We start from the raw sequence: 27973 nt of genomic DNA on the forward strand, positions 1-27973 counted from the left end.
CGAACGTAATGAGCGAATCTGGAGCGGAGAAGGGCGAGGAAGAGAGAAGGCATTAAGGGGAAGTGACGCTCTCCTCGCTCAGGGCGGAAGTTCCCCGCCCCACCCGTAAGAACTGGGATTTGACTAAAGGCAAAAGAGGATCTTGCCCGGGTTCCCGTTGTCCACGGCTCCTCCTCCTGTTACTGCGGGCGTGATTCCTGGGACTCAGGTATTTTCCTTTTGCTGTCCTGCGGCGCAGGCTTTGGCAGAGTTCTGCTGGAGTGCCGCTGGTGCTGGAGTAAGATGTAAAGAAATGAACGGGAGCAAGCAGGGAGAGAGGCGACATCTTCTTGTGCAGGGCTCAACCGTTGTAAACGCGTTGCTATCTACAGCCCTAAGTGCGATCCTTTCCGCCTGCCGTCCGCTTACCGGGACGGGAGATCCGGCTCAAGGCCAAGCTCAGAGCTCGCGTACTTTTTTTCAAAGCCTGGTGTTTTAGGCCTTTACTCTCCTCGCCCTCCCCCCCAACCCCCTTTTCCTATTTCGCTTACCCTCCAGTTTTGGAGGGTTAATGGTTTTCTGTCATTTTTCCTTATCCTCATCACTTTAAGTTCTCTTTGAAAACGAACTTGATCTGGAGATAAATCTGTTTTTCCTTGTAGCTAACCTTCTTTCCCTCATAGGTTCTCAAAGTCTAATGCAGTTCCTCTGTGGGGCTCACCCCTTCCCCTCTCCCGCTCCCTCCGCAGCCCCAGCCTCCCTGCAGGATCCTCCCGCGTCTCTGCAGCCTTTCAGTATCCTGGAAACCGAGACTGCAAAGAATTTCAGCTGCTGTTGAAGTTCTTGGCATCACGGTCCTAAGAGAATTCTGCCCTGTAGATTTAGAGTTGATAATAGACGTTTCTTTGTTTTAGGTGAACTGTGAATTTGGTGAGCATTTTTTCCTTCTTGTAATTAAACTTAAGCGGAAACAATTGAAGAGCTGGAATGCCTGGTGTGAGGCTGAGTTCTTTGGAGTGTGGAAGAAAATATTTTGGGGAAGGAGTAATACAGTTGCTTTTGAATGACCCAGTGAGAAAAGTCTGTTATCATTTGAAGTCCACAATTTATGCACTTAAAATGCAAGTGTTCCTACCCTGTTCTGTACCACATGTCTCTTAAATACTTTTTTAAGTCTTAGCATACCAAACCACTTTATAAATAATTTTTGCTGGACAATGGAAGTTCAAAAATAACTTCTGGGTGTTGTCTTAAAGCACAATTTGATTATTATAGGTTTTTCTTTTTTCTTTTTCCCCTTTCTTTTGGGAGTAGAGTAAATGTAAATGGGGCTTGTGTAAACATGCATCCTTCTGTTTTGGTTTAAGTTCTAGGTTGTTACTTTGATTTTAATTAGTCATTTTGGTGTTTAAATGAATTTGCCTAAATTTGGTTTAACTAAAAAGAAAAAAAATTTTTTTTTAATTTTAGAGGCAGGGTAAGGGCAGGGGAGTGAAAACCAAGAGATGATTTTAGAAGTTGTCAATGAGAAGGAATGTCTAGTTCTCATATTTCCAGCGTAAGAAGTTTAAATTTATACTTTTACTCATGTATGCTCAGACTTCAGGAACTCAATTCAGACTTAACTAAAAGAATGATGTACCCATCAGAATGTACACATTAGAATGCCAGTTTATGTTGGAATAGAAGATAACCCTTTCCAGTAATCAGAATTTTCAGGTTGAAAATCCAGTGCACTCTTTCCTGTATGCAAGAACTTGGGAAGTTGTGTGGTAATCGTGGAACAAAGAAAGTGAACTTGGAAAGTCCTGAATTATATATCATCATCAAAATTATGGTAGAAGCTTAAGAATTACCCCTTCTCTCTATAAAGAATACTTTTTCAAGGGGCTTGGATACTTAAATCAACTAGTTATATCCTTTTCCTTGGAACAAAGCACGGTGAGTTTTCATTTTGACCACTTTTCTCAGGGCCCTGTAGATCACTATGTTATAGATTGCAGTCTATTTTATATCTGTTACCTTTAATTTCCTTGATGAAGACTTGGAAGATGCATTAGTCTTCATGGTGGATGGGACCAGGAAATGGGACCTTATCAGCACCCCATATATTACTATCTTTTAGAGTTATTTTGTGGAAAATAAATCTCATCCAATTAATGTATATTCTGTTTATTTCTATTATGAAGTAGATTTTTTAAAAATCTTATTCTTGAATTCTAGGAATTGTGTACTGACTAGAAAAGTCTTTTATATTTAACCATATAGAGAGGTAGGATAAAAATTTTTAAATCAAATTCCAGAACAGTGGAATACACTATTAGGTGTATTAATAGTACACCTCTGAAAGTTGAAAGGGAGTAATTAAGAATACATTGAAAATAGCAAATTCAGATAAAAAAAGTTAAAATAATAATTTCAAAATAATTTCAGTAAGTTCAAGAAAGTTTACTTAAATTAATGGATTAGTTAGTTAAATTAAGGAATGTTTCTGATACATACCTTAATTTTTTGAGCTGAAGTTAAGGTAAATGCAATTGCCCTAAAAGCATCCTTTATTTCCACAGTCAGAATAAAATATTAATTGGTTGGATGAACCACTATAGTTTTTTCCTTGTTCTTACTCAGATTTTACAGACATCCAGGAATATTGGAAACCAGTTTGAATTCTGTAAACTGTTAAGAATTTTGTATAGTTTAAGAAATTATTGTGAAAAATTGCTATGGAAATGAAAGGTGCTATTAACATTAACAAGTAATTATAATTACACTATTATTTGAGTGTTTGCTGTGTGCCATACACTTTGCTGGGTACTTAATGAATATTAACTCATTGAATCCTCACAACAATTTTTTGAGGTTACATCATCTACATTTGTACTGTGGCACATTTTGTGGGTGTTTGCATCAGAAAGTAATTACTCAAATGAGTCAATTTAGCTGTTTGCTTAGAGCTTTGGAAAACTTTTGGTGGGGGAGAGTGTTGAAACTATAGGATAAAATTAGATTTTTCCATCATTAATCACTCATATCTATTATTATGTATTATTTGATTATATGTATTTTAATCTTCGTCTTTGGGTTTATGTTCTGAACGCTTTTGGTTTCTTGTTTGAGTCACAACTTTAATAAGGTTAAGAAATTATGAGCTTATTTTTATACATGTAGGATTAAACAGTTTTTCTTGATGTGTATCAGTGTTATATTTCATTTACTTAGGTTTATGCTCCAAATCCATTGTGCATTTCTGAGTCAAAATGCTACTTTTAAACAAAAAAAATTTTTGGTTGCATTTTAAGCACTAATCTGTTAACAGGATTTCACATTTTTTGTAACCAGTTTTTCAGTAGATGGTTTAATTATGTAACTTAGAGCTTTTAGTGGATGTAGTAGTGGCTTTGGGGACTTGCTTTCTTGTGTGTTATTTTGGAGCCTATGATATAATGACTGGTATTATAACAGGCTTCTAATTTTACTTTTGTTTCTCTAGATATAATGAAAGTCAATCTCAGAGAAAAGGAAAATATGCCAACTTGTTCCATAGGCTCACTGCCAAAATTATTATGCCATCATTAGTTGAATTCTTCTGTGAGGAAAATTGAACTGTGGGAAAGAAATTTAAACAATTCTTATTTCTCTTGACCATTTATTTGCTCTCTTTGTAGCAGATGATTGCCTCCCAGCTGATTTCAGCACCACTGTTTTGTAGCTTAGGTGTCAATTAAGTATACTAACTCACAACTTGACCTTTAATAGCTTGATTTCAGAATCTAAAATTGTGAAGCTGCTGTAGACTATGGAATGTTTGATTTTATTTTAAACTTATCTAATGTTATCTTTATATTGTGGATATTTATGTAATAAGAATGTGATTAGAAGTGAAGTACAATGCTATTACCTTTTTAAAACTTTTCAAATGGATACCATTTATTCAATTTTGACTAATCAATCCAGTTACCTGGATTTAGAGTACTCCTAAGTATTTGTTTTATGGTACCAAAATTAAAAACAAAAAAGTATGGCAGGGATGTGGGGAAAGAAGAATCAATCCTACTATTATATAAATAACAGAAGGGAATGATTGTTCCATGGACCTCTCTTTATTTCATTTTAAAGCTCTGATGTATTCTTGTATCTGATCGACATAGTGTGTGTGTGTGTGTGTGTGTATATTTTATATATATGTATATGATCTGTCCTTTATGGGTTTCTGTTCTGTACCTTTCTAGTTTCTCGTTTGAGTTAAAACTTGAATAAGATTAAGAAATTATGAGTTTTGGGGCTTCACTGTTGGCGCAGTGGTTGAGAGTCCGCCTGTCGATGCAGGGGACACGGGTTCGTGCCCCGGTCCAGGAAGATCCCACATGCCGCGGAGCGGCTGGGCCCGTGAGCCATGGCCGCTGAGCCTGCGCGTTCGAAGCCTGTGCTCCGCAACGGGAGAGGCCACAACAGTGAGAGGCCCGCGTACCGCAAAAAAATAAAAAATAAAAGAAATTATGAGTTTATAAGTGAGGCAGTATAACATAGTATTTAAGAACTCTGGAGACAGAGTGCAAAGGTTTAAATCTTGCCTTAGGCTTAATTTCTCTGTGCCTCAGATTTCTTCATCTGTTATATGGGGATAATAATAATAACGGTGCCTATCTCATGGTGTTACTCTGAGGATGAACGGAGTTAATACATGTAAAAAGCTTAGAACAGTAGCTGGTACATTATGGCAATCAAAGATATTCTAGATGCTCTTTATGGAATAATTTAGTCTTATCAGAAATAGCAACAATTATAAATTGGTTCAGTAAATATTTTAAGCAGGTCAACACTGATCAGCATTGTAATTTTTTTAATGTAATATGTAAAGAACATTGTTCTAAGGTTAAGAAAATATTATAGTCCCAGTAACGTCTTAACTAATTGTGTGATCTTGTTAATTCATCTAAACTCTCTGAACTTCAGGTTCTTCATCTGTAAGTCTTATGTGAAGTTTAGTGCCATATATTTTTTTCTTTATGTCTTTTTTCCTGTACAAAATCTCATAAACATGCAATTGTAGAATAATGTAATGAACCCTTATGTACCTGTCACCCAGCTTCAGCAGGTATCAACTCATGGCATCATATCCATTTCTATCCAATCCCTCATCCTATATTAATTTGAAGCCAGTCCCTGACATCATTTTATCTACCGATATTTCAGTATGTATTTGTAAAAGATAAAAACTCTTAAAAACAAAACTATGGTATTACTGTTCAACAACAAAGAATAAAATAACAGTGATTAGTTAATATAATCAATAATACAGTCAGGGTACAAAATTCCCAGTTGTCTCCTAAATGTTGTGTGTATGTGTGTGTATGTATATGATATGTGTGTGCATGCACCTGTATGAATCACAGGTTGTATTTGGTTGATAATGTCTTTTAAGTTTATAGTAATCTGTAGGTTCATTTTCATCCTATTTCTTTCCATTTATTTGTTGAAGCCGTCTACGTTACTTATGCCATAAAATTTCTCACAGGATGTTTTTGCTGACTGCATCCTTCTGTTATAGTTTAACATGCTTTTTCTGTTTTCTTTATATCTTATAAATTAATAGTTGGATCTAGTCTGTTGACTACATGTTTGATTTTGGGGGGTGTGTGTGTGTGGTGAGTGGGAGTATGCAAAAGTATTTATAGGTGGTATTATGATCTTCCATCAGAAGACCCTGATGTCTGGTTGTCTCTGTTTTTGTGACATTAGCAGCCCTTCATAATCAATGCCTACCTCTATTAATTCATTAAGATTGTAAAATGGTGATACTCTACCATTCCTTCTTTAATAACTGGAGTACTTTTATAAAGAAAAACTTATCCTCATCTATTTGGTAACCCAGTGGTACATTTGTTATAGGAAAGGCATGATAAATGCTTGATTCTTTCCCTTTATTTGCTAGGTTTCAAATAATGAGTTGATTCATTAGCATCCTCCAGTGGTGATCACTTTTTTTAAATTATTGTAATTTTATTATCATTATGAACTCATGGATTTAAGCATGTCTGCTGTGTTTTAATCAATTGCAGTTACTATAATTGATGATCAGTTTGTCCCATCTCTTTGACTAATGAGAAGCCTATTCAGTTTGGCTCCTAAGTTTTTTATGACCTTAGACATCATTGATAGCTTTATTGCTACCTAGTATGTAAAGATTCCAAATTTATGGTGACATTTTCTGCCCCAGGTCTGGAATCAGCCATTTTTCCAAGGAGTTCTGTTCCCTTGGAAGGAAACAATATTTAGGGACCACATCTGGTGCTAGGAGGAGTGTTCTTTGCTACTGGGTTGGTTGTAATTTCTAGCCCTTTTCAGTAGAGCTAGGAAATACAATTTTTTTCTTAATATACATTTGTATACCTCATATATTTCATATGTATATATATATGTATTAGTGTATATAATGTTGTTTCTCTGTATATTCTGATATTTTTAATTCAAAATCAGACTACAAGGTTTATATTTAATGTCTCAGTCTTACATCTTTCTCTTCTCCTATATTGAGAATCCCAGATCACAAATGACTCTAGGGACGATAGAATTAGAAATGTCATGTAATTATGCATTGTGGCAATGCACAGTAACAGTTTCAGAATACAAATAACACTCTCACCAACAATGTGATTACTGAAAGTGGTGTAAAAATTTTTAGGGCATACCCAATAGGGATGGACTATCAAATTACTGTTTTAAGGTTATTTGGAATGGTATGGTTAGGCTACTAACTAGATGAACATTGGGTTCCTTTGCTTCCTTTTATTTTCAAGTTTCTTATGGATTGTGTTTTTAAGGTTTAATTTTGCTTTATAATTGTGTAAAATAATTCCCTAATTCCACAGTCAAATCAATAAATGGGATATATTCAAAGATGTGTAGCTTCTATCTCTATCCTCTCCACTCTTTTCTCTCCCTTCTCTGTTAGGTAACCTTTCAAAAAATATACCATGTAATATTTCCTTTTTTTAAAAAAAAATAAGTAGGTATGTATATTTGTAACCTCCCCTTTCTTAGATAAATAGTGACATACTATACACACATTTCTCTTCCTTGCTTGGATCAGGGAGATCCTGCAGAGTTGTATATGCAGAGATTCCTCATTTCTATTCACAGCTGCATAGTACTCCATTGTGTGGATGTGCCATAGTTTTTTTCAGCCATTCATTGGTTGGTGGGCATTAGAGTTGTAAAATTCTTGGTCAGTTGCCTCTTGGTCTCTCAAATATGAAAGTACAAAAGCATAAGGTATTATTCTTTAACTTGTACAAATAGACCTACAATTATTACCTTATGCATTTGTCTTTATATATTTTTTGCCAGTGTATTTTTTGGATAAATTCTTAGAAGTAGGATTGTTGGATCAAAGGGTAAATGCAAATGTAATTTTGCTAAACTTACCAAATTTATCTCCAGAGGTCTGTATCTTTCAGCATTCCCACAAGGATGTATGAGTGTGCCTCTTTCTTACAGCCTCACCAAGAGTATATTGTCAGGAGAGAATTGTTAACTCCATATAGTTTTAATTCATTTGATTATAACTGAAGTTGAGTGATTTTTCATATACTTAAGAACCATTTGTATTTTTTAACCATCTGTTCATTTCTTCAGCCTAATTTTTCTATAGGGCTAGAGTATTTTAGGAATGTTTTATTTATTGCTGATACATCTTTTATATATATTGTAATTTTTTTCTCAATCTCATTTATATTTTGTTCTTTGCTTATGATTTTTTTAGCTATTCAAAGTTTTTTAATGTAATTGATTTGATCTACTTTTTAACTTATTGCCCCTGGGTTTTGTACCATAGTTAGGAAACTGTTCTCTAATCTCAAGTTATAGAGGAATTCACTCCATTTTAATCTAATACTTGTATGATTCCATTTTTTACATTTATACCTTTGATCCATAAGGAATTTATCCTGGCATAGATATGTGGAAGGGATCTGATTTTATCTATTTTCCTGAGGCTCAGTTATCCCAACATGTTTATTTAAAAGTCCCTCTTTTCCTCACTGATTTTGAGATGCTGCCTTTATCATAAACTAAATTTGCATATATTAAATTATCTATTTCTGTATTTTCTATTTTTCACCATTGATTTGTTTCTCCAAACCAAACATTCTATTTAATCCACAACAAATTTTACAGATGAGAAAGTTCAAGTTTAGAATAAGTAATTTGCCCAAAGTCTACAGCTATTAAGTAGTCAAATGTTGACTTGAACCCACTAATCTCTCTGGCCCTGAAATTCACACTTTTCCTCACTGTTCTTTCCTGTTTTCTATGGTACTTGTTCTTCATTCTGCACAAGGTTGTTATTGAGATAAATGAAACTGCCAGTGTAAAACTGACAAAGGTTAGGTTTTGAAGATGAGGAATTATTGCTTCTGTGAGTTATCTTTAGCCATTTACGGGTAAATAACTAAGAACCAAGTATAGTCACAGTTGTAATTCATAATTTTGAAGGAGTAACAGTTATAATTTGCTATAATTTTTAAGCAGTTACACTTGTGCTGGAAATATTTTAACCGATTCTCAAACATTAGCGTGCATAAAAATACTAATGCATTCTTAAAACACAGATTGCTGCCCCTTCCTTAGTTTCTGATTCCTTAGATGTGTGGTTGAGCTCTAGAATTTGCATTTCTAGCAGGTTCTAGGTGATGCTGATGCTATTGGTGCAAGGATCGTATTTGGAGAACCATTGTTTTAAAGCTCTCTCTTTTTAAAGTTCTGTTAATTTCTCTTAAGTCAGATTTCTTGAGAGAGAAAAGGAGTCAAATTTAAAATGTTAAGAATGATGTTATGGCAAACCTCCAATGTAATTCATTTTAAGTTCTCTATATTTACCTTGCCTTTTTCAAGTTCTTAGTTCAAATTGTTTTGGTTACATGTTAAGAGTATAATCTCTTAAACTTTATTCTCAATACTTCTTAAAGGGATTAAACATCATGTCATTTGAATCCAGTACAATGATAGAAATATGTATGGGTTTTCTTTTATGAAGTCATCTTTACCAGTATCCTTCTTGAGTGGTTTTTAAACCTTTGATCATTTTTATTATTTTGGGGGGTAATAGGAAAGTGAGATAAAGGAAAAATACTACAGAGGGTATAAGTGTAGGGGAATAGCTTCATCGTGGCATTCTGGTGACATTGCATGTGTCCACATAGGCAAAAGCTTGGACTGTGGGACTGAAGCTTATCTGAGTCTTGGAACACCTTGTGATTCTCCTGGAACATGAGAGGATGGATGGTCTTTAAGGAGCTGCTGCAAGACCATCTCTGACCTACCTCTCTGTCACCCCTGGGAGTCTGCCGTGAGACAGTTTCTCTTTACCTCCCTGGTGTGATGAGGTATGGGACTTTCGTGTCCCGCTGCCCCGCAGAATAGAGCTCCGGAATATAAAACTGCTGCTGCTGTAGTTTGGGTTCTTCACAACTTGTATTGCTGCTGTCCAGCCCCTTTTGTTTCTGTGTTGTCCTTTTTAGTATGTGGGACAAGGATCCAGGGAGCTTAGTCTTCTTTCACTGTCTGTAAGTAATAAACTGTTTAAATTTAAAAGTGGCTCGCTGTATATTTTCTGGTCAAATTAGTCAGGTTTTGGCCTTGCCCTGTTTGTATTTATTCATTTGACAGTAAGTAAGCTTTGTTGCGTTTTTGGTGAGTATGGAAGGGAGTCACATGGGTTTAGCTGGCAAAAACCGAGTCTTCTTAAGGAAGATAATGATAATAATAAATAGCACCTAATGATTATTGAGTGCTATGTGTACTATTTTGTCTGTGCTTTACAGATGAGAAAACTGAGACTTTAAGACCACTTTCCCAAGGTCACATAGCTATTAAATAGTACAAACAATATTGTAACCCTAGGAACCTGATTCCAGAGCCCAGTCTCTTAAAATTATACCATCCTGCATATCTGGATATGTGTCATATATACACAAACATATGTTCTTTTATGTGTTGCATGTGTACATATATATGTGTGTGTATGTATATTTACAAATCAATATTGTAGTATGCTTTTATATCATGTTGATGGTAATTTACCAGTCTTGAATTGGATATACAAAAATTAGTATAAAGGTCTATTACTGTATGATTTCTATTTATACTAAAAATGAATCTAACCAATAACTCATTAACTTGATTTGAGAATCAACAATTCTTCAATACTTTGTGTGGTCCAAGATGTCCACTGACATCTTGTATAAAGATGGTACCTTGTACAAAGTAGATTTCTTACCCAGTAGTAAGAGATGGTACAACATAGAAAGCAAAATACCTCTTAAGCAAACAACATAAAAAAAATGACTAGTAATAAGATAACTTATTAATAAATAAGATATTTATCATGAGCTTACTAAGTGATAGGCACTATTCTAAGCACTTTATATGCATAAATGCATTTAATCCTCAAAACAATCCTATATTATTGTATTATTACTGAGTAACTTTCACCCTTTGGTTTTTCACATAACTCTCAGATTTCCTTTTTTTTTTTTTTTTGACTCAACACCCATAAGATGTCTTGAATTTCTTCTCTTCATCAGGCCTTTTACTTTGTTTAGATCCCTTTTAAAGGATGGTACTCCAAATCTGTATTCCAGATGTGGTCTGACATTTGCAGAGCCAAGTGGAATGTCTCCTCTCTAGTTCTGTATATTATAGTTCTATTAACGCACCTTAAACCTCCATAAGATTAGTGTGCTAAAGTATTACTAAAATTAAAATCCCTAAACCCTTTAAACACATCCTACAGATGAGTCTTTTCTCTCTTTTTCTGTACTTGTATAGTTGTTTTGGAATCCACTATAGAATCTTAACATTTATCCCTCTTAAATTTCTTCTTTAGATGTCAGGTCTTTTGGGATCCATGTTTTGTTAGCTGATGTATTTGCTGTCCTCTGCAGCTTCATATCATCTGCAAAGCTGAAGAGCCTGCCTGCAGTATCTTCATCTAGGCCTTATGATATACCATCAGAAACCTCCCTCCAGGTGGACCTCATTTCATTAAGTAGTATATACTCTGGTGTGGTTGTCCAACCACTTGCTAATTTAGTTAACTGAACTAGCTTATATTTTTTGGTTTTGTTCTCAAAATCATAAAAGCATTATAAAATTCTTTACAAGTATCTAGTTAAACATTGTATATTTTTCTGATCTGCAAGTCTTCTAAATACATCAGAAAAAAAAAAAAGATTAATCTGTGACACGTCTTCTTGTTAACTCATGCATCCTAGTCTTAGAGATCACTACATCCTCTTCTAAGTATTCACATTATCAAACCTTTGATCCTGTGTTTTAAAGTGTTATCTGAAATTAACATTAACATTACCAGAATTTTAGTAGAAATTACACTCTTAGTTTTGAAAATAGTCTCCTGTCTTGTGGCACTGGCAATGATTCAGGGATCTCATTCACAGGTTCTTTTAAATATCTTGGAACATAATTGTTTGGTCTGGGAGAGATGTGAACTTATAAGGTAGCTAGGTCTCCTTTTTTTTTAATTTACTTTTTTAAAAGACTTTTTTTGGAGCAGTTTTAGGTTCACAGCAAAATTAAGAGGAAGGTACAGAGGTTTCCCATTTACACCCTTTCCCAACACATGTGTACCTTCCCCCATTATCAACGTCCACCACCACGGTGGTGCATTTGTTACAATTGATGAACTTATATTGACATGTCATTATCACCCAAAGTCCATAATTTACCATAAGGTTCACTTTTGGTGTTCTGTATTCTGTGGGTTAGGACAAATATATAATGATACATATCTACCATTATAATATCATATAGAGTAATTTCACTGTCCTAAAGATCCTGGGTGCTTTGCCTATTCATCCTCCGTCCCCCTTAACTCCTAGCAACCATTGATATTTTTACAGTCTCCATAGTTTTGCCTTTTCCAGAATGTCATATAATTGGAATCTTGCAGTATATAGCCTTTTCTGATTGGCTTCTTTTACTTGATAAGACATTTTTTCCATGTCTTTTCATAGCTTGACAGCTCATTTCTTTTAGCACTGAATAATATTTCATGGTCTTGTTGTACCATAGTTTATCCATTCATCTACTGAAGGACATATTGGTTGCTTCCAAGTGTTGGCACTTCAGAGTAAAGCTGCAATAAACATCCATGTGCAGGTTTTTGTGTGGACATAAGTTTTCAATTCATTTGGGTAAATACCAAGGAAGGCGATTGCAGGATTGTACGGTAAGAGTATGTTTAGTTTTATAAGAAGCTAACGAAGTGTCTTCCAAACTGGCTGTACAATTTTGCATTCCCACGGCCATGAATGAAAGTTCCTTTTGCCCTACATTCTGTCCAACATTTGGTGTTCTCAGTATTCTGGGTTTTGACCATTCTAATAGGTGTGTGGTAGTATGTCGTTGTTTTAATATGCAGTTCCCTCATGACACATGATCTTGAACATCTTTTCATCTGCTTAGTTACCATCTGTATCTTCTCTGATGAGATATCTGTTAAGGTCTTTATTCCATTTTTTAATCAGATTGTTACTTTTCTTGTTTAATTTTAAAATTTCTTTGTTTATTTTGAATAACAGTTCTTTATCAGTTGTGGTTTTTTGCAGATATTTTCTCCCAGTGTGTGGCTTGTCTTCTCATTCTCTTGACATTGTTTTTCCCAAAGTAGAAGCTTTTTTGTGGTTTTTTGTTTTGTTTTGTTTTGTTTTATAGAGACATCCAACTTATCATTCTTTCTTGTGTGGATTGTACCTTTGGTGTCTTATCTAAAAAAAATCATTGCCATACCCAAGGTCATCTAGAATTTACTCCTGCGTTATCTTCTAAGTGTTTTATGGTTTTGCATTTTACATTTAGGTTTGTGATCCATTTTGAGTTAATTTTTGTGAAGGATATAAGTAAGGTCTGTGTCTAGATTCATTTATTACTTTACATTCCAGCACCATTTATTGAAAAGACTATCTTTTCTCCATCGTATTACCTTTCCTGCTTTGTTAAAGATCAGTTGACTGTATTTATGCGGGTCTGTTCCTAGACTCTCTGTTCAGTTCCATTGGTCTGTTTGTCTGTGCTTTCACCAGTACCGCACCATCTTGGTTACTACAGCTTTATAATAATGCTTGAATTTGGGTAGTGTCAGTTGTTCAACTTTATTCTTCTTTTTCAATATTGAGTTGGCTATTCTGGGTCTTTTGCCTCCCCATAAAAACTTTAGAATCAGTTTGCAACATCCACAAAATAACTTGCTGGAATTTTGATTGGGATTGCATTGAATCTGAAGTGCAAGTCAGGAAGAACTGACATCTTGATAATGTTGAGTCATATTATCCATGAACATGGAATATCTCTCCATTTATTTAGCTAGTTCTTTGATTTCTTTTATTAGAGTTTTATAATTTTCCTCATATAGATCTCGTACCTAATTTTGTTAGATTTATATCTAAGTATTTCAATTTTTAGGTGTTAATGTAAATGGTTATATGTTTTAAATTTCAAATGCCACTTGTTCGTTGCTGGTTTATAGAAAATCGATTGACTTTTGTATATTAACCTTGTATCTTGCAAACTTTCTATAATTGCCTATTAGTTCCACTGTCTTGGGTTTGTTTTTTTTTTTAATTGTTCTGGATTTTCTACCTAGACAGTCATGTCATCTGCCAACAAAGACAGTTTTGTTTCTTCCTTTCCAATCAGTGTGCCTTGTATTTCCCTTTCTCATCTCATTGTTTTAGCTAGGTGTCATTTTTCATTTCCTTCTCTTATTCTCTGTATCATTCACCTTTCCTGTTTGTTCACTTTTCATCCTGAATAACATCTTCTTGTTGAATCAGAAAAATGAGAGTTGAGAGGGGTATGTTTCACAAAACAGCACTTATAATTAAATTAATTGCATGTAAAGGAATTGAGTACTTAAATGTTTATAGACTTTCAGATGAAGTTAATTTTGAACCAGCCTTTTGAAAATTTGAATTGGATGAAAAGAACACGGGAGAGGAGAAAGTTTATAGGCAAAATCTGGCAAATGTAAGAAAATATTTATATAGAGCTGTAGTAATTACATGAGCTTTATTGGAATGAAAGGTCATTATGGAAAGAATGGGAAATAGTGAAAGTGGGGATCATGAGAAGAGAATGAGACTTAAGTGCTGTATTCATAGCACTTCAAGTTGTGTGGAACTTTAAACTTTACAGAACAATTTTCATGTAACCTTCTGAGATAAGTGGGAGGTATTCTTATTTTATGGATGAAAAAATTAATACTTAGATTAAGAAATGTACCAATTCCATATAATAGTATATGACCCAGTTAGAACTAAAACTCATTATATTTCCAAGGTCCCTGTTCTTCGCTGATACTGTTACATTTCTGTTGCCTCACCATAGTACCCTGTACTCATAACTCTTACAGTTTGTTATATGTTCCTGTGCATTATCTAATTTGATCCTCAAAAACCTTGTGAGATATATATAGTTCAGGTATTATTATGATCTCACTTTACAGATAAGGAAAATGAAGATAAGGTAAAGTTAATGATGTAAAGTAGCTAGGACTACTTTCTTAATCCTGTCACTTATTTGCTATATCTACTTGCTTTCCTGTTGTTCATTTTTCTCTTTTCAGTCTAGATGTTAACTTTTTCCATTAAACTGAGGCTAAAAGAAGTTAAACAAGTTTAAGAGGTCAACACTATAGTAAGTAAAAAGAACAGACCCAGATCTAAACATGTACCTTCTGGTTGCTGTTTTCTTACCAATATTCTGTTCTGGAATAAAGTACCTACTGGAAGACCAACAAGTTTCTTGAGACTTGTCGATACCCTGATTGAGAATTATTCTGTTAGATGTGTGCAAGATTAGTTGGAGAGATCAGAAGTGGAGGCTGGTGATATCAGCTATAATGTGGTCATGTTAACAAAATTTGTTAATGGACATAAAATTCAAATGAAACAAGTGTGAAATGATGATGTTCTTAATGAAGATAAAAGTTTTAATATTTGTATATTTGCACTTAAAAATGCATAGGAATGAAGTGCTATACTCTCCCAGTCCTACCAAGATTTATTTTATTTAATGATGTTCAGAATTTTTAAGTCTATTTGATAATACTTTTAAAATAGGAACCAAATTTTCTGCTTTTTAAAATTATCCCCATTACTTGTATTTGAGGTATGAATGAGACAGGAAAGAGTTCATATTGTGTAGATGTCTTATATTCCTTTCATCTATTCTAAGCAACTGCTATGAGCCATTCTGAAGTATCCACGTGTTGATTTCTTATGGCTGCTATAACAAATTACCACAAACTCAGTTGCTTAAAATAACAGAACTTTATTCTGTCACAGTTATGGAGGCCAAACGTCTGAAATTATTATCACTGGGCTGAAATTAAGGTGTTGGCAGGGCTCTGTGCCCTCTGGAGGTTCTAGGGAAGACTGTGTTCCTTGCCTCTTCCAGCTTCTAGTGGCTGCCAATGTTAATTGGTTTGTGGCTGCATCAGTCCAATCTCTTTCTCTGTGGTCAGATTACCTTCTCTTCTTCTGTCTGTGTCAAATCTCCTTCTGCCTTCTTACAAGGTACATGTGATTGCACTTAGGGCCCAACTAGATAACCCAGGATAATCTTCCCATTTCAAAATCCTTAATCATATCTGCACAGTCTTTTTTTTTTTTTTGCCATAAAAGTACCATTCAAAGTTTCCAGGGATTAGGATGCAGATGTCTTTTGGGGGAACAATTATTTAACCTACCCCAGTCCTTACTGCCTCTCACTTTTTCTTCTTTTCTTTCTAGTCTCTTTTCTTCTTTTCTATTTTTAATCTTGTTCATCTTCCAGAAGCACGGAGTGTGCTTAATATCTATAATAAAGGAGTTGAATGATTGTTAACTTCCCTTCTAACTCTAAAAGCCTCTGTCTAGTATTTAGTATTTAAAAAACAACAAACATGCAGATAAACAACAAATCTCAGTTATTTTGTGCTACCTGTAAAAGTAATCATTTGCAAGATTATTTTGAAATAACTATTCATGCTTTTTGTTTTTCTGTAGATGGACCACACATCCCCGACCTACATGCTTGCTAACTTAACCCACTTACATTCTGAACAACTTCTACAGGGCTTGAATCTTCTTCGTCAACATCACGAACTCTGTGACATCATTCTTCGAGTAGGTGATGTTAAAATCCATGCTCACAAAGTGGTACTTGCCAGCATCAGCCCATATTTCAAAGCTATGTTTACTGGAAACCTTTCTGAAAAAGAGAACAGTGAGGTTGAGTTTCAGTGCATTGATGAAACTGCTCTCCAGGCCATTGTGGAATATGCCTATACAGGGACTGTTTTTATTTCACAGGACACAGTTGAATCTCTCCTTCCAGCAGCAAACCTACTCCAGATAAAACTTGTCCTGAAAGAATGTTGTGCATTTCTTGAAAGCCAACTTGATCCTGGTAATTGTATTGGAATTTCTCGCTTTGCAGAGACATATGGTTGTCATGACCTTTATTTGGCAGCCACTAAATACATATGCCAGAATTTTGAAGCAGTTTGCCAGACTGAAGAGTTTTTTGAGCTTACGCATGCTGATTTGGATGAAATTGTTTCCAATGACTGTTTGAATGTAGCTACTGAAGAGACTGTTTTTTATGCACTTGAGTCTTGGATCAAGTATGACGTCCAAGAACGCCAGAAATACTTAGCACAGCTACTTAACAGTGTACGATTACCATTGCTGAGTGTTAAGTTTCTCACTAGATTATATGAAGCAAATCATCTTATTCGTGACGATCGCACTTGTAAACATCTTTTGAATGAAGCTCTGAAGTACCACTTTATGCCTGAACACAGACTGTCTCATCAGACAGTCTTGATGACACGACCTCGCTGTGCTCCCAAAGTACTTTGTGCAGTAGGAGGAAAATCTGGACTGTTTGCCTGTTTGGATAGGTAAATAGAAGGCTTTTAAAGGATTGATGCTAATAGATTTTATACTCTTAAAATTTGCTAATTTATTATATTTTTAAAATAGTTTGATTTTCCTGTTTATTTGCTTCTTTTTGTTGTTTTCTTTTTAAATCACTTACCTGATTATTTTAATCACATTGTCGTCCATTCTCTACAACACTCTCAATTTTAAACACCTCTCCTCCCTCCCAGTGCACAAACTTTATCCATCCTGGTTATTCATGAACTTTTCTTCCATTTTATGCCCTTTTTTCCTTTGTGAAATCATTTACATCTTTCTTTATATGAGTCAGACCAGGTCAGAGGGGATTTATTATTGCTAGCTATATCAAAAAATGCTAAAGAGGAGAGCTAGGAATTTGTGATGAGAGCAGACTGGGACAAGAATATGTTTGAATGAATACAGTTAATCAGAGTAACCACCAAAAAAATAAAAAAAAACAGGATATTGATATAAATCATGGACTTTACATGCAATTTATTTTCTTCAGCGTAAATATTTTTTTAACAACAGTAGTAAAAAGTGCTTTCTTTTCTGATAATTTAGAGTAGAAGTTGTCAGACTTTTTCTATAAAGAGCCAAATAGTAAATATTTTAAATTTTGTCGCCGTCATATGGTCTCTGTTGTAACTACCCAAGTCTGCCATTGTAGTGCAAGAGCAGCCATAGGTAATACATAAACAAATGAGCATGGCTGTGTTCCAATAAAACTGTACTTAAAAAAGTAGCTGGTGGGCTGAATTTGGCCCATGGCCATCATTGATTTAGAGCATTCTACAAGTAACTTTTTTTGTTTGTTTATTTGTTTAATTTTTATTTTATATTGGAGTATAGTTGATTAACAATGTTGTGTTATACAAATAACTTTTATACATTGAAAATATAGCTGGATGTTACCTTCCTTTTCCCTTAAATGGGATTGCTTTATGAAAACTTTTATGTTTAATTTATTTCTTTAATATTTAATATTCTAAATATTAGAATATTTAACATTCTAAAATATTTTGAAACATTGGGTAGATTGCATTTCTTTCCTCCAATAGGAGGAAACTGTTGATGTTTTATCAATGTCAATTGATATGTCCTTTATCTTTTAAAAAGTCTCAGTGTACATTTTAATTGTGGTCTAAAACTAGTATTGTTGAGATTGGGCTAACAATAGCTTTAAAGTTCCCTTGTGCCCCTCCTTGATGCCATCTCCTTCTCTCCCCCAGAAGTAACCAGTATTCTGAGTTTTTAATGTATTATTCTCTTGCTTTTTGTTATAATTTTACCACATATTATATGTGCCCCAGTATATAGTTAGGTTTTACACATTTTTATGTAAATGCAGTGGTACCATGTATATTCTTCAGAGATGTGTTTTATCATTGAGCAGTAAGTTTATGAAATTGAGATTGCATGAGGAAATAATTCATTTAGTTTCGTTGGCGTATGGTATTATAGTAGATGGACATAATACAACATTTTCTTTCTACTATGAATATGATGACTGAAAATTAATTGAAATGTTTCACATATACAGAAAAGTCCACAAATTCCAAGTGTACAGCTCAATGAATTATCACAAAGCAAACATTACAAACCATTTCAAGAAAAGAACATGAACAACACCCAGAAACCACCCTTAAGGTCCCTCCCTGTCCTCCCCAAAGGTAACCACCACCCTCATTTCTAATCTAGAGATTAGAAGTGTTTTTGAACTTGATAGAAATGAAACTATACTGAATATATTCTTTTGAATTTGGCTTGTTTCCCTCAACATTATATGTGTAAGATTCATCGCTGTTACATGTAGTTGTAGTTTGTTCATTTTCATTGCTGTATAGTATTTTCTTATATGATATGCACAATTTACTTATCCATTTTATGGTTGATGAAAAATTTGGATTGTTTCCGGTTTTCAACTATTACAAATAATGCTACTGCGAACACTGTTGTACATATACATATGTGTGCATTTCTGTTGGGTGCATATCTAAGAATGGAATTGCTTTGTCATGGGGTGGGTATACCACATCTTATTTATCCATTCTCCTTTTGATAGATGACTGTGTTGAGCTGCTGTAAACCTATCTCTATTTGTGTTCTTTTGCAAAACTGGCTGTAATAGGCATTCAGTAGAGTAGATACACAGGAATGAAATTGCTGTATCAGAGCATATGTGTATCTTCAGTTTTGCCAGATATTGTTTATGGGCCATTTTGATGTTTTAAATTTAATTTTTTCTGCTTATTCTTTAGTGTGGAGATGTACTTTCCTCAGAATGACTCTTGGATTGGTTTGGCACCCCTAAACATTCCTCGCTATGAATTTGGAATATGCGTTTTAGACCAAAAAGTGTATGTTATAGGTGGTATTGAAACTAACGTGCGTCCTGGCATCACTATCAGAAAACATGAAAATTCAGTCGAATGCTGGAATCCTGATACAAATACCTGGACTTCTCTTGAGAGAATGAATGAGAGCCGAAGTACCCTAGGAGTAGTGGTACTTGCAGGAGAACTTTATGCTTTAGGTGGTTATGATGGACAGTCTTATTTACAATCAGTAGAGAAGTATATTCCCAAAGTAAGAAAGTGGCAACCTGTGGCACCAATGACTACAACAAGAAGTTGTTTTGCCGCAGCTGTGTTGGATGGAATGATATATGCCATTGGTGGGTATGGTCCTGCCCACATGAACAGGTATTTAACTTAATCAAGTTGTATATGCTTGTAGATTTTTTAAAGTATCATTAACAATGATTTCTGGATTTTAAACAATTTGTGTATATGAATGAACTTCCCTTTTTAATTTTAAAAGTAATATTGATAGACATTTGGGAAACTTAACCGCTCCACAAGTATAATTGTAATTGGTTTACATGGAGATTTAATACAAACCGAAAACTCAAATCCCTTTTATTAAATTTTACATTCATTCATTCAATATAAATGGACTAGATTTTAGAATTCAGAAATCTGAAAATAAGATGAAGTTAGATAACTTTAGATTTGGGGTGGTGTGTGTATGTATAAATGTGTGTGTCTGTATGTGTGTGTATGGATGGATGATCTGTTACTATGTTGTTTAGTAGAATAAAAAAGTGGAAAATGTAATTTCTATATGCTTACACAATATTATAACACATCATAAACTTTAAGCCTTATTTAAATATTCCGTTCTGGATTCTTATTCTGTAATCATACATGTATCATTATGTATCTGAGCTGTGCTGAAATTTAAATGTGAGATTTCTGTATTTTATAGTATTCTCTGAATAAAGGAGAAATATATATATAAGAAAAACAAAAGCATAAAGTGCTTATATGGAAAATTAATCATAATTCTGAACCTTTGTTGAAAGTCGATCTTCCAAAGATTTTATCTCTAATAGTATTATATCTCTAATAGTGGTATGTGTTTTATTTATCGTGAGCATTTTAATAAAAGAGAGTATGTGGTGGTTTGTTAACAGGCTGAGAAAGTAATGACACAACAGCATTTCATCTATAAATTTTTATTTCTGTGTAGGCTAAATTTTTCTCCCTTTTTATTGTTCCTTTAGTTGAAGGAAAAGTATTTGGGACCCAGACATGCATTTCTATTTTTTGAAAAGCTGCTAACAGAAATTTCTAAGATAAAAGGTTAAGTACTTTAATTTTGAGATAATGCTTTTGAAGTTTGAGTTCTTGTTACAGTTTTTCACAGGATTTTTCTTGTCTAGTGATTTTGCTCTAACGGTTTTTATCCTGGTGTCCTTTCAGAAATAGTTGTAGTTTAGTCTTCTAGTCTAGTCTAGTCCCTATTCTGAACTTACTCTCAAATGCTTTAGGCTTTCTTGAGAAGTTAGGTTAGGACCAGAACAAGCTCAACCAACTTGCCTTTGCACCCCTTCAGGGAAAGTGTAGGCTTATAGACCTTCTGGGATTTTCCAGGAAAGCTTATTTGGAAATTCTGATTTGATTTGAATTTCCATAATGCAACTTGGAAATGCCAAGAATTCTCTGGCATACAGACTTTATTTAAATCTGTGAATTCTCATAAATTACTCTGATTATTATAATCATTACGATAATCATTATGATTAGCCGGTTTTTGTTATGAAGTATGTAGTGTTTGCTTTACAGTTAGTCACCATGAATTCACCTATAAGAAAAAAATTCCTTTTCTTTCCTTCTCTTCATCTTCCCTTTTCCTTAGCTGTGTGGAAAATCCTTAGTATCTTTAGGAACCATCTATATTCAGTTTGTGATTTTCAGAGTCCTTTCACATGCATACTCATTGGACTTTATTCATGAATCCTTGAGGTTATATTATTCCCATGTTTACAGGAAATGACTTATCCAGGAGAAACAAATCCAAAGTGATAGGTCTAAGTATGTAATATTAGTACTTGAACCCAGATTTTCTGACTTCAGATGCTGCATGCTTTTAATACACCTTGCTGCTTGTACAATATAATAGAGTAGGGTATGGCTATTATTGCACCAGTCTACAAGGTAAGCTTTTATCCCTGTGATTTTATCAGCAAAATCTGAACATTTGGGACAAACTACTCTTGTTTTATATCTGTCCGTTTGCACTTTTAAAACTCTGGTGGGTTTTAGTTGCTTTAGTAGGAAGAGTGACACAAAGGATATGTGAATTAATTCTTTCTTTTGTGAATATTTGCAGTGTGGAGCGTTATGATCCAAGTAAGGACTCCTGGGAGATGGTTGCATCTATGGCAGATAAAAGGATTCACTTTGGTGTGGGTGTCATGCTAGGCTTTATTTTTGTGGTGGGTGGACATAATGGTGTTTCACATTTGTCAAGCATTGAAAGATATGACCCTCATCAAAATCAGTGGACTGTGTGTAGACCAATGAAAGAACCCAGAACAGGTAATAATAACATACCAATTTCTAAACATATAGGACAATATTTTTTATAGTGATGTTCTTGAAATAGTAGTTTCTTGGGATATAACAGTAAGAGTATTATTACTTGTCCAGAAAAAACTTTTCTTGTGATAAACTTGACTGACAACTTGATTAGACAAAACTATATAGATTTTTTTACTGTGATTTTAATATGCCAATGTGCATATTGTTATTTTTTAAACTTCTACAACACATCTTGAGAAATGCTCATAATAGAAAGTATCTTATAGAAGCTCTTTGTGTCCATGTAACAAATGTAATTGTTTTATATGTTACACACACACGTGCACACACACCCAGGATCCTAGGGTTGTTCTATTTTGTTTTTTATTGTACATCAGCAGTCTGTATATTACTTTCAAATGTTCTCTCCTCCTAAAGGGGTATAGTTATAGTTGATCTAGAAAGAGTTGGGTTTCAGGTTTCATAAAGAAAAACAAATACACCTTTGAGGAAATTATCCTTAAACCCAAACTCAAATCACATTATTTTAAAAGGAACGTTTTAAGTTACTGGTGGAAATGCTTTAGGAGTATTCCTTGCATTTATGATTAAAGAAACTCCTGAAAAATAAACATACGAAGGAAATTGAAAGGCTTGTTTACTAGAATTAGTTTCTGTGGTACCATTGAGAAGGAAAACCATAAAACAATGAAAATGTAAAATATTTGGGTAGCCTTGTTCTTTTTAGAACTATATATATATAAAGTAAAATTTTTAAGCATAAATTATATAGTTTATATATATTTAAAATTTTAACACATTTGAAAACAAAAATTAATGAATTTTGAAAAATATAAATATAAATTGAGAAGAAAGCATATGGGAAGATATATACTACATTCTTAATATTTAACTGTGGTGGAGAGAGGGAGAGTAGGATTGAGGAGAGATGAAGGAAGACTTCAGCTCTTTTACATATACTAAGGGATTTTTTTCCACTAAGCACATATTGCTATATTGCTTGTATAATTAATAATAGGTTATTGAAATGTATTTTAAGAAAACATTTAAATGCAAATTTAATTTAGTGCGAAGTCTGCTTCATGGTTAACATATTTTTTTCCCCTATTTTTACCCACCTTTCCTAGGAGTTGGTGCTGCAGTAATTGATAACTACCTTTATGTAGTGGGTGGTCACTCAGGGTCTTCCTATCTGAATACCGTGCAGAAATATGACCCTATCTCAGATACATGGCTGGATTCAGCTGGCATGATATACTGTCGCTGCAATTTTGGATTAACTGCACTTTGACAAGTGTGGACTTGTGGAAATAGCGTAGTGATGAACCTTGTGCTGCATGAAAGGATGCCCAGTTTTCTGAAGCCCAAAAGCTACATTGCTTCCTTTTTAACTTGAAATGGCATGAAGACTCAAAGTTTTGTTGGGTACTTTGAACTGACAAGTAGCTTTGATTGCTCTTGATTATACAGTGAATTGATAATCCAAGAAAAAAAAAAAAAAAAGGAAAGATCTTGCCAATTGAATTGTGCACTTTTTTTCCCTAATACTGGGATAGAATAGTTTTATGTTCATAAGTGTACATGTGGAGAAAACCTTGCTGCTTTTTAAAAAAAAATTAGCTTTCTTCCCCCTCCTTGTTCTGCACCGTTTTTTACCGGGATGAGAGATACTTAGATGCTGGAGTATACTGAGTGACTAGATAGAGTGCTGATACTATCTGTTGGATATAAATTCATATGCTTCACATTTTAAACAAAGGGCTGCTTTTTTTTTTTCTGGTACTTTTAAGAGTTGTAAATTACATGCCATACTGAGTCACCTGGATATTCTTACTGCTAAATGGCTTTAGGGCTGGGGATGTAATAAGTTTGCAAGATAAATGCATTTACTGTCATGATTTCGGGTCCTATTTTAAGCAATCAGATACTTACTGTGTATGCCTTTTTTATATGGGCAGGTTAATGCTGGATGAATTTAGTTACCCATCTATGGTATGCTAAGCATGGATAGAAAGAGTTAAGCATATCAGTTTCAATTTTTTTTTAGTAGTCCAGCAGGCTTCCCAGTGTTGATGTAAATATTTGACAAATGTTTAGTACCACTCTTAGTGCACATTGAGTTTTTTCAAATATGCTTACAATAATTTTAGTTTTTTTAAGACTTTTGTTTGCTTTTTCAAAGTATTCAGATATAAAAATGGTGCTAACTGTAGGATCTGTAACAAGGCTATACCAATGTTCTTTTGGATGTTAAATATGAGATATGCATGACATGTTTTGATAGTATTTTTCATTTTTACCAGCTTGGTTCATTTGTGCTTATTAAAAATGTTAGTGTTTATACTAATATTTACATCCAAAAAAACATTCAGATGGCCTGTTATGCTTTTCATGGTTCCTGAATAGTGATTTAAAGAAAGATACATTTTATCTTCTTTCTTCTTGTGCTAGATGTTATATGCCCTTCTTAAAAACAGAAATATATGCATTAAATATAAAGCACTAGGCAGTTAAGCATTATTTTGTACATTTCTTAGGTAACTGAATATTTTAAAGTTATTGAGGAAAACTGGAACTTGATGTTTACTTGAGTAATGGTTCTAAATTCAGTTCCACTTTGACTAAAGAAACGATCTTTTAAAGCAAAATTGTTTGCTTTACCCAGGTGACAGCTTATTTAAAAGAACTGGTTAATTCATTTTGTTTTGCATGTTTTAGTAAATGTCTCTTAATCTTGAATACATTACTTTGCATTTTATTAGGATGTTGGTACTTGTATTTTTGGTACTGTAGTCATTTTGTTTTCCTTCCCTTGATTTTTTCTTTCTCTTTTCTTTTTTTTTAACTTCCCACTATCTCTTTATAGTCTCTACAAAACTATATTTGTTTCCTAAGAAAAAGTTCATATTGCATTCTTAAGTGCCATAATGTTCAGAACTATTGTTAAGAAGCCATTTGTAATTATAAAACATAGGTTCATTTCTTAGCATATATGTTATATCTTGAAAACTATTTATAGCCAGGCAATTTTCAGTTTTCCTTGTTCTTCCATAAACTGCCAGTTGTAGACTTAAGTATATACTGCAAAACTGTGTGAACTCATCTTTAATCATATAAGTAGTTTCATGCTTTATAAATATTTGCACAGATTATAAAACCTTGCAAGTGATTTTTAGTCTCTTTCTAATTAAGAACTCAACAGGAGCTACTAATAATATTGACAGTCTGAATATTTTCTATGTTGCTTGTTTGAATAACTTAATGATATATAGCAATAACTTTATAATTGATTTGAATAAATCTGTTGAATAGAAACAAGGTGCACTATTGTGATTGGCCTAGACTTTATTTAAAGAAAGCAATTTAAAATAGATTCCATCACATACTTAATTTTAAATCCCCATCTCAATTTTCTTTCTGTTTATATCAATCAGAAAGAATTGTTATTCTTGATAACATTAACAATGTTAATTATTAAATACATCCTATTACACTGTTTTTAAGCCCCTCTCCCCAGAAGATAAGGGAATTTGAAAGACTATAGAAATTTATTTTAATTGTAAACAGATCTATACTATACATTTTATTTTCACAATGTTTTCCTCACATATCATCCCCACTATCAAATTAGTATAAAATATATAATCGTTTGGTAAATTAGACCAAAGACATAAGTTGATCATTGTTTTGGAAGAATCCAAATTTCATCTCAGTGAAGACTAAATATGAAACATTTTGGGCAGTAGTAAGAGCAATATACTAGAGAACAAATTATGAAACCCTGTGAAAGGAAAAGAAAAAAACCCCCCAAATTTAGAAATATTTATTTTAGGTTTGCTAAACCTACTTAATTGTGCATAAGAACCAGAGGTATTATGACCTGACAGCTGGTAACTTTACAATAGAGCCTTCTCATTCAGCTTGTGAGAAGTTTCATCATGAATACTTTGCTGACAAATTGTGAATTTAACGCCACATTTCTAGTGTTAACAAGGTTCGAAATGTTTGATTATAAATTCCCAGGGTTAAAGATTTTAGAAATAATTCTATATACTCAGGCAAGGAGGAGAAAGCTATTTAAGATTGCCCAGAACTATTTTGGAAAAAAGTAACAGTGGGAAATAGAAATTAATTTAATCATTTAGAAGATAATTGCCTTCTATAATTATGTTATGAAGACTTAATCTGTTAGAAATGTTTGGCTATTTAATATTTGTTAAATATAGTAATAGAACTCAAGTGATTTTTAATGTAACCCAAAGGATAGTTATATAAATTCCATATATTATTGATAATACTGTTTTAAACATCAATGAATATTACATTTTAGGACGTGGTATCAAAGTAATAGGAGAATGGCATTAGGTTTTTGTTTTTGTTTTTCGCGGTACGCGGGCCTCTCACTGCTGTGGCCTCTCCCGTGCGGAGCACAGGCTCCGGACGCGCAGGCCCAGCGGCCACGGCCCACGGGCCCAGCCGCTCCGCTGCACACGGGATCCTTCCGAACCGGGGCACGAACCCGCGCCCCCCGCATCGGCAGGCGGACTCCCAACCACTGCGCCACCAGGGAAGCCCTGGCATTAGGTTTTGAAAAATTATTTTGATAACTTGACAAATATGGAGGGTCTACTATATGGGATACTGTGCTAGATGCTATGGGGGCTAGAAATATAAATAAGATATAGTCTTTTCACCCAAAGAGAAAAATATAGTAAGGGAGACCTGTACCCAAATAACTATTATGGTAAAGTGTGAATCTAATTCCTTATTTCCGACATCATGAAAAGTGATTGGAGATCCAATTTATGTATAAACATTTGTGTCCTCTAGCGTCCAATTAGGTTTTATTGACATGAAAGAGAATTATTTAAAAGCTAATATTTATAGAACTCCAACTTTCCTAAAATTGGATAATATATTTTCTAGTAGAAAAACAGAATTATAGAAACTTAAAATAATATTATGTTATCAAGGCTCTGGCTAACATTGAAGGAAATATATGTAAATATAATGCTGTTTGTTTTCAGTTTTGGTGTTTGATTTCTGGTATTGTCACCGAAGTGCTCATTTTCAGGAAAATCAGATTCTACAATAAATACACTGCTTAAAGTTCAATAAACTTGTGATAACCTCTATAACCTCTGTAGTTTGAAAGTTAATAACTTATAAAGATGTCACACGTCAAGTTAACATCCAGTTCTACTTCTTAACCTTTTTTTTTCCTTTGTAAGACAGCACTTTAGTTAGACATGATTTAATTAGATACAATTATTCTGTGGCTGGATGTTTATTAGATTTTCACTTACAGTATATTGACTCAGTATTGATTCACATTTGAAGAGTGAGGAATACAATAAATTTTAAATATTACAGGTTTACAGGTTTTCTTCCTGGTGTGAATATGGAGTCAAAAATCCAGTTTACATCTCTGCAGAGAGAAAAATTGTTATCCATATCTTTTTATTTTATACATATTTAACTAGAGATAATTTATTGTTAATTTTGTCAAGTTATCATGTGTTAAGTCCCATTTATTTTAAAATCCTAAGCAAAAAGTTTCAAGTTTGCCTTAAAAACGAGTGAAATTAAAGAACTGGATGATAATGCCTATATTTTTGCCTTATGAATTGTGCTGTATCATAAACCAGAGATGGTTTTGATTTTAACAGGATTTTGAAATTTTGTAGATGTAGAGTACTAATATCTGTACTCTCTTGCAAAGAATGTGATCTAGTTGTGGATTATGTTAATGTTTAAATGTTTTTGTATATGTATTTTACCTCTGAATATGTATCTTTTTAGCATCAGGGTTTTATTTTTGTTTACATAGTAAAGTGGTATTTAACTTGTTGAAGTTTGTATTCTTTTGTCTTTTATTTTTAAAGTTCTTTGTGTGTACTATTGTGGTAATGCTCTGTACTGAGTATGGTTAAATTTCATTTAATGTGAAATATTAAAAATAAATTTGAGAAACAAGGCTTTGTGTGTGTCCATTGTTGTGAATTGACCCAAGCTAACTTTGTCATGCTTAACTCTTAGGTTCTTTTAGGTAGATAGTGGCCACAGAAGTTGAATTGGATTTGGGATAGCCACTCCTTTACATCCTGATTACCAGGTTATAATGAAAACATGTCTTAGGCT

At 33.7% G+C, this 27973-nt stretch overlaps 1 protein-coding gene across 2 annotated transcripts; it reads left to right on the plus strand.

Moving 5' to 3' along the window:
* Positions 1 to 27809, plus strand: KLHL28 (kelch like family member 28). Of its 2 annotated transcripts, none has more exons than XM_067737076.1 (5): positions 1 to 208; positions 16044 to 16942; positions 19205 to 19648; positions 21621 to 21829; positions 22960 to 27809. In XM_067737076.1, the coding sequence occupies exons 2-5, from the start codon at positions 16044 to 16046 to the stop codon at positions 23121 to 23123; spliced, it is 1716 nt and encodes a 571-aa protein (XP_067593177.1). In that variant the 5' UTR covers positions 1 to 208; the 3' UTR covers positions 23124 to 27809. The 2 variants fall into 2 exon arrangements, with proteins under 2 accessions (XP_067593177.1, XP_067593186.1); XM_067737085.1 differs by lacking the exon at positions 1 to 208 and adding an exon at positions 265 to 1920.
* Positions 27810 to 27973: the final 164 nt, after the last annotated feature.

The sequence above is a fragment of the Pseudorca crassidens genome, chromosome 1 (assembly GCF_039906515.1).
Source record: "Pseudorca crassidens isolate mPseCra1 chromosome 1, mPseCra1.hap1, whole genome shotgun sequence".
NCBI lineage: Eukaryota > Metazoa > Chordata > Mammalia > Artiodactyla > Delphinidae > Pseudorca > Pseudorca crassidens.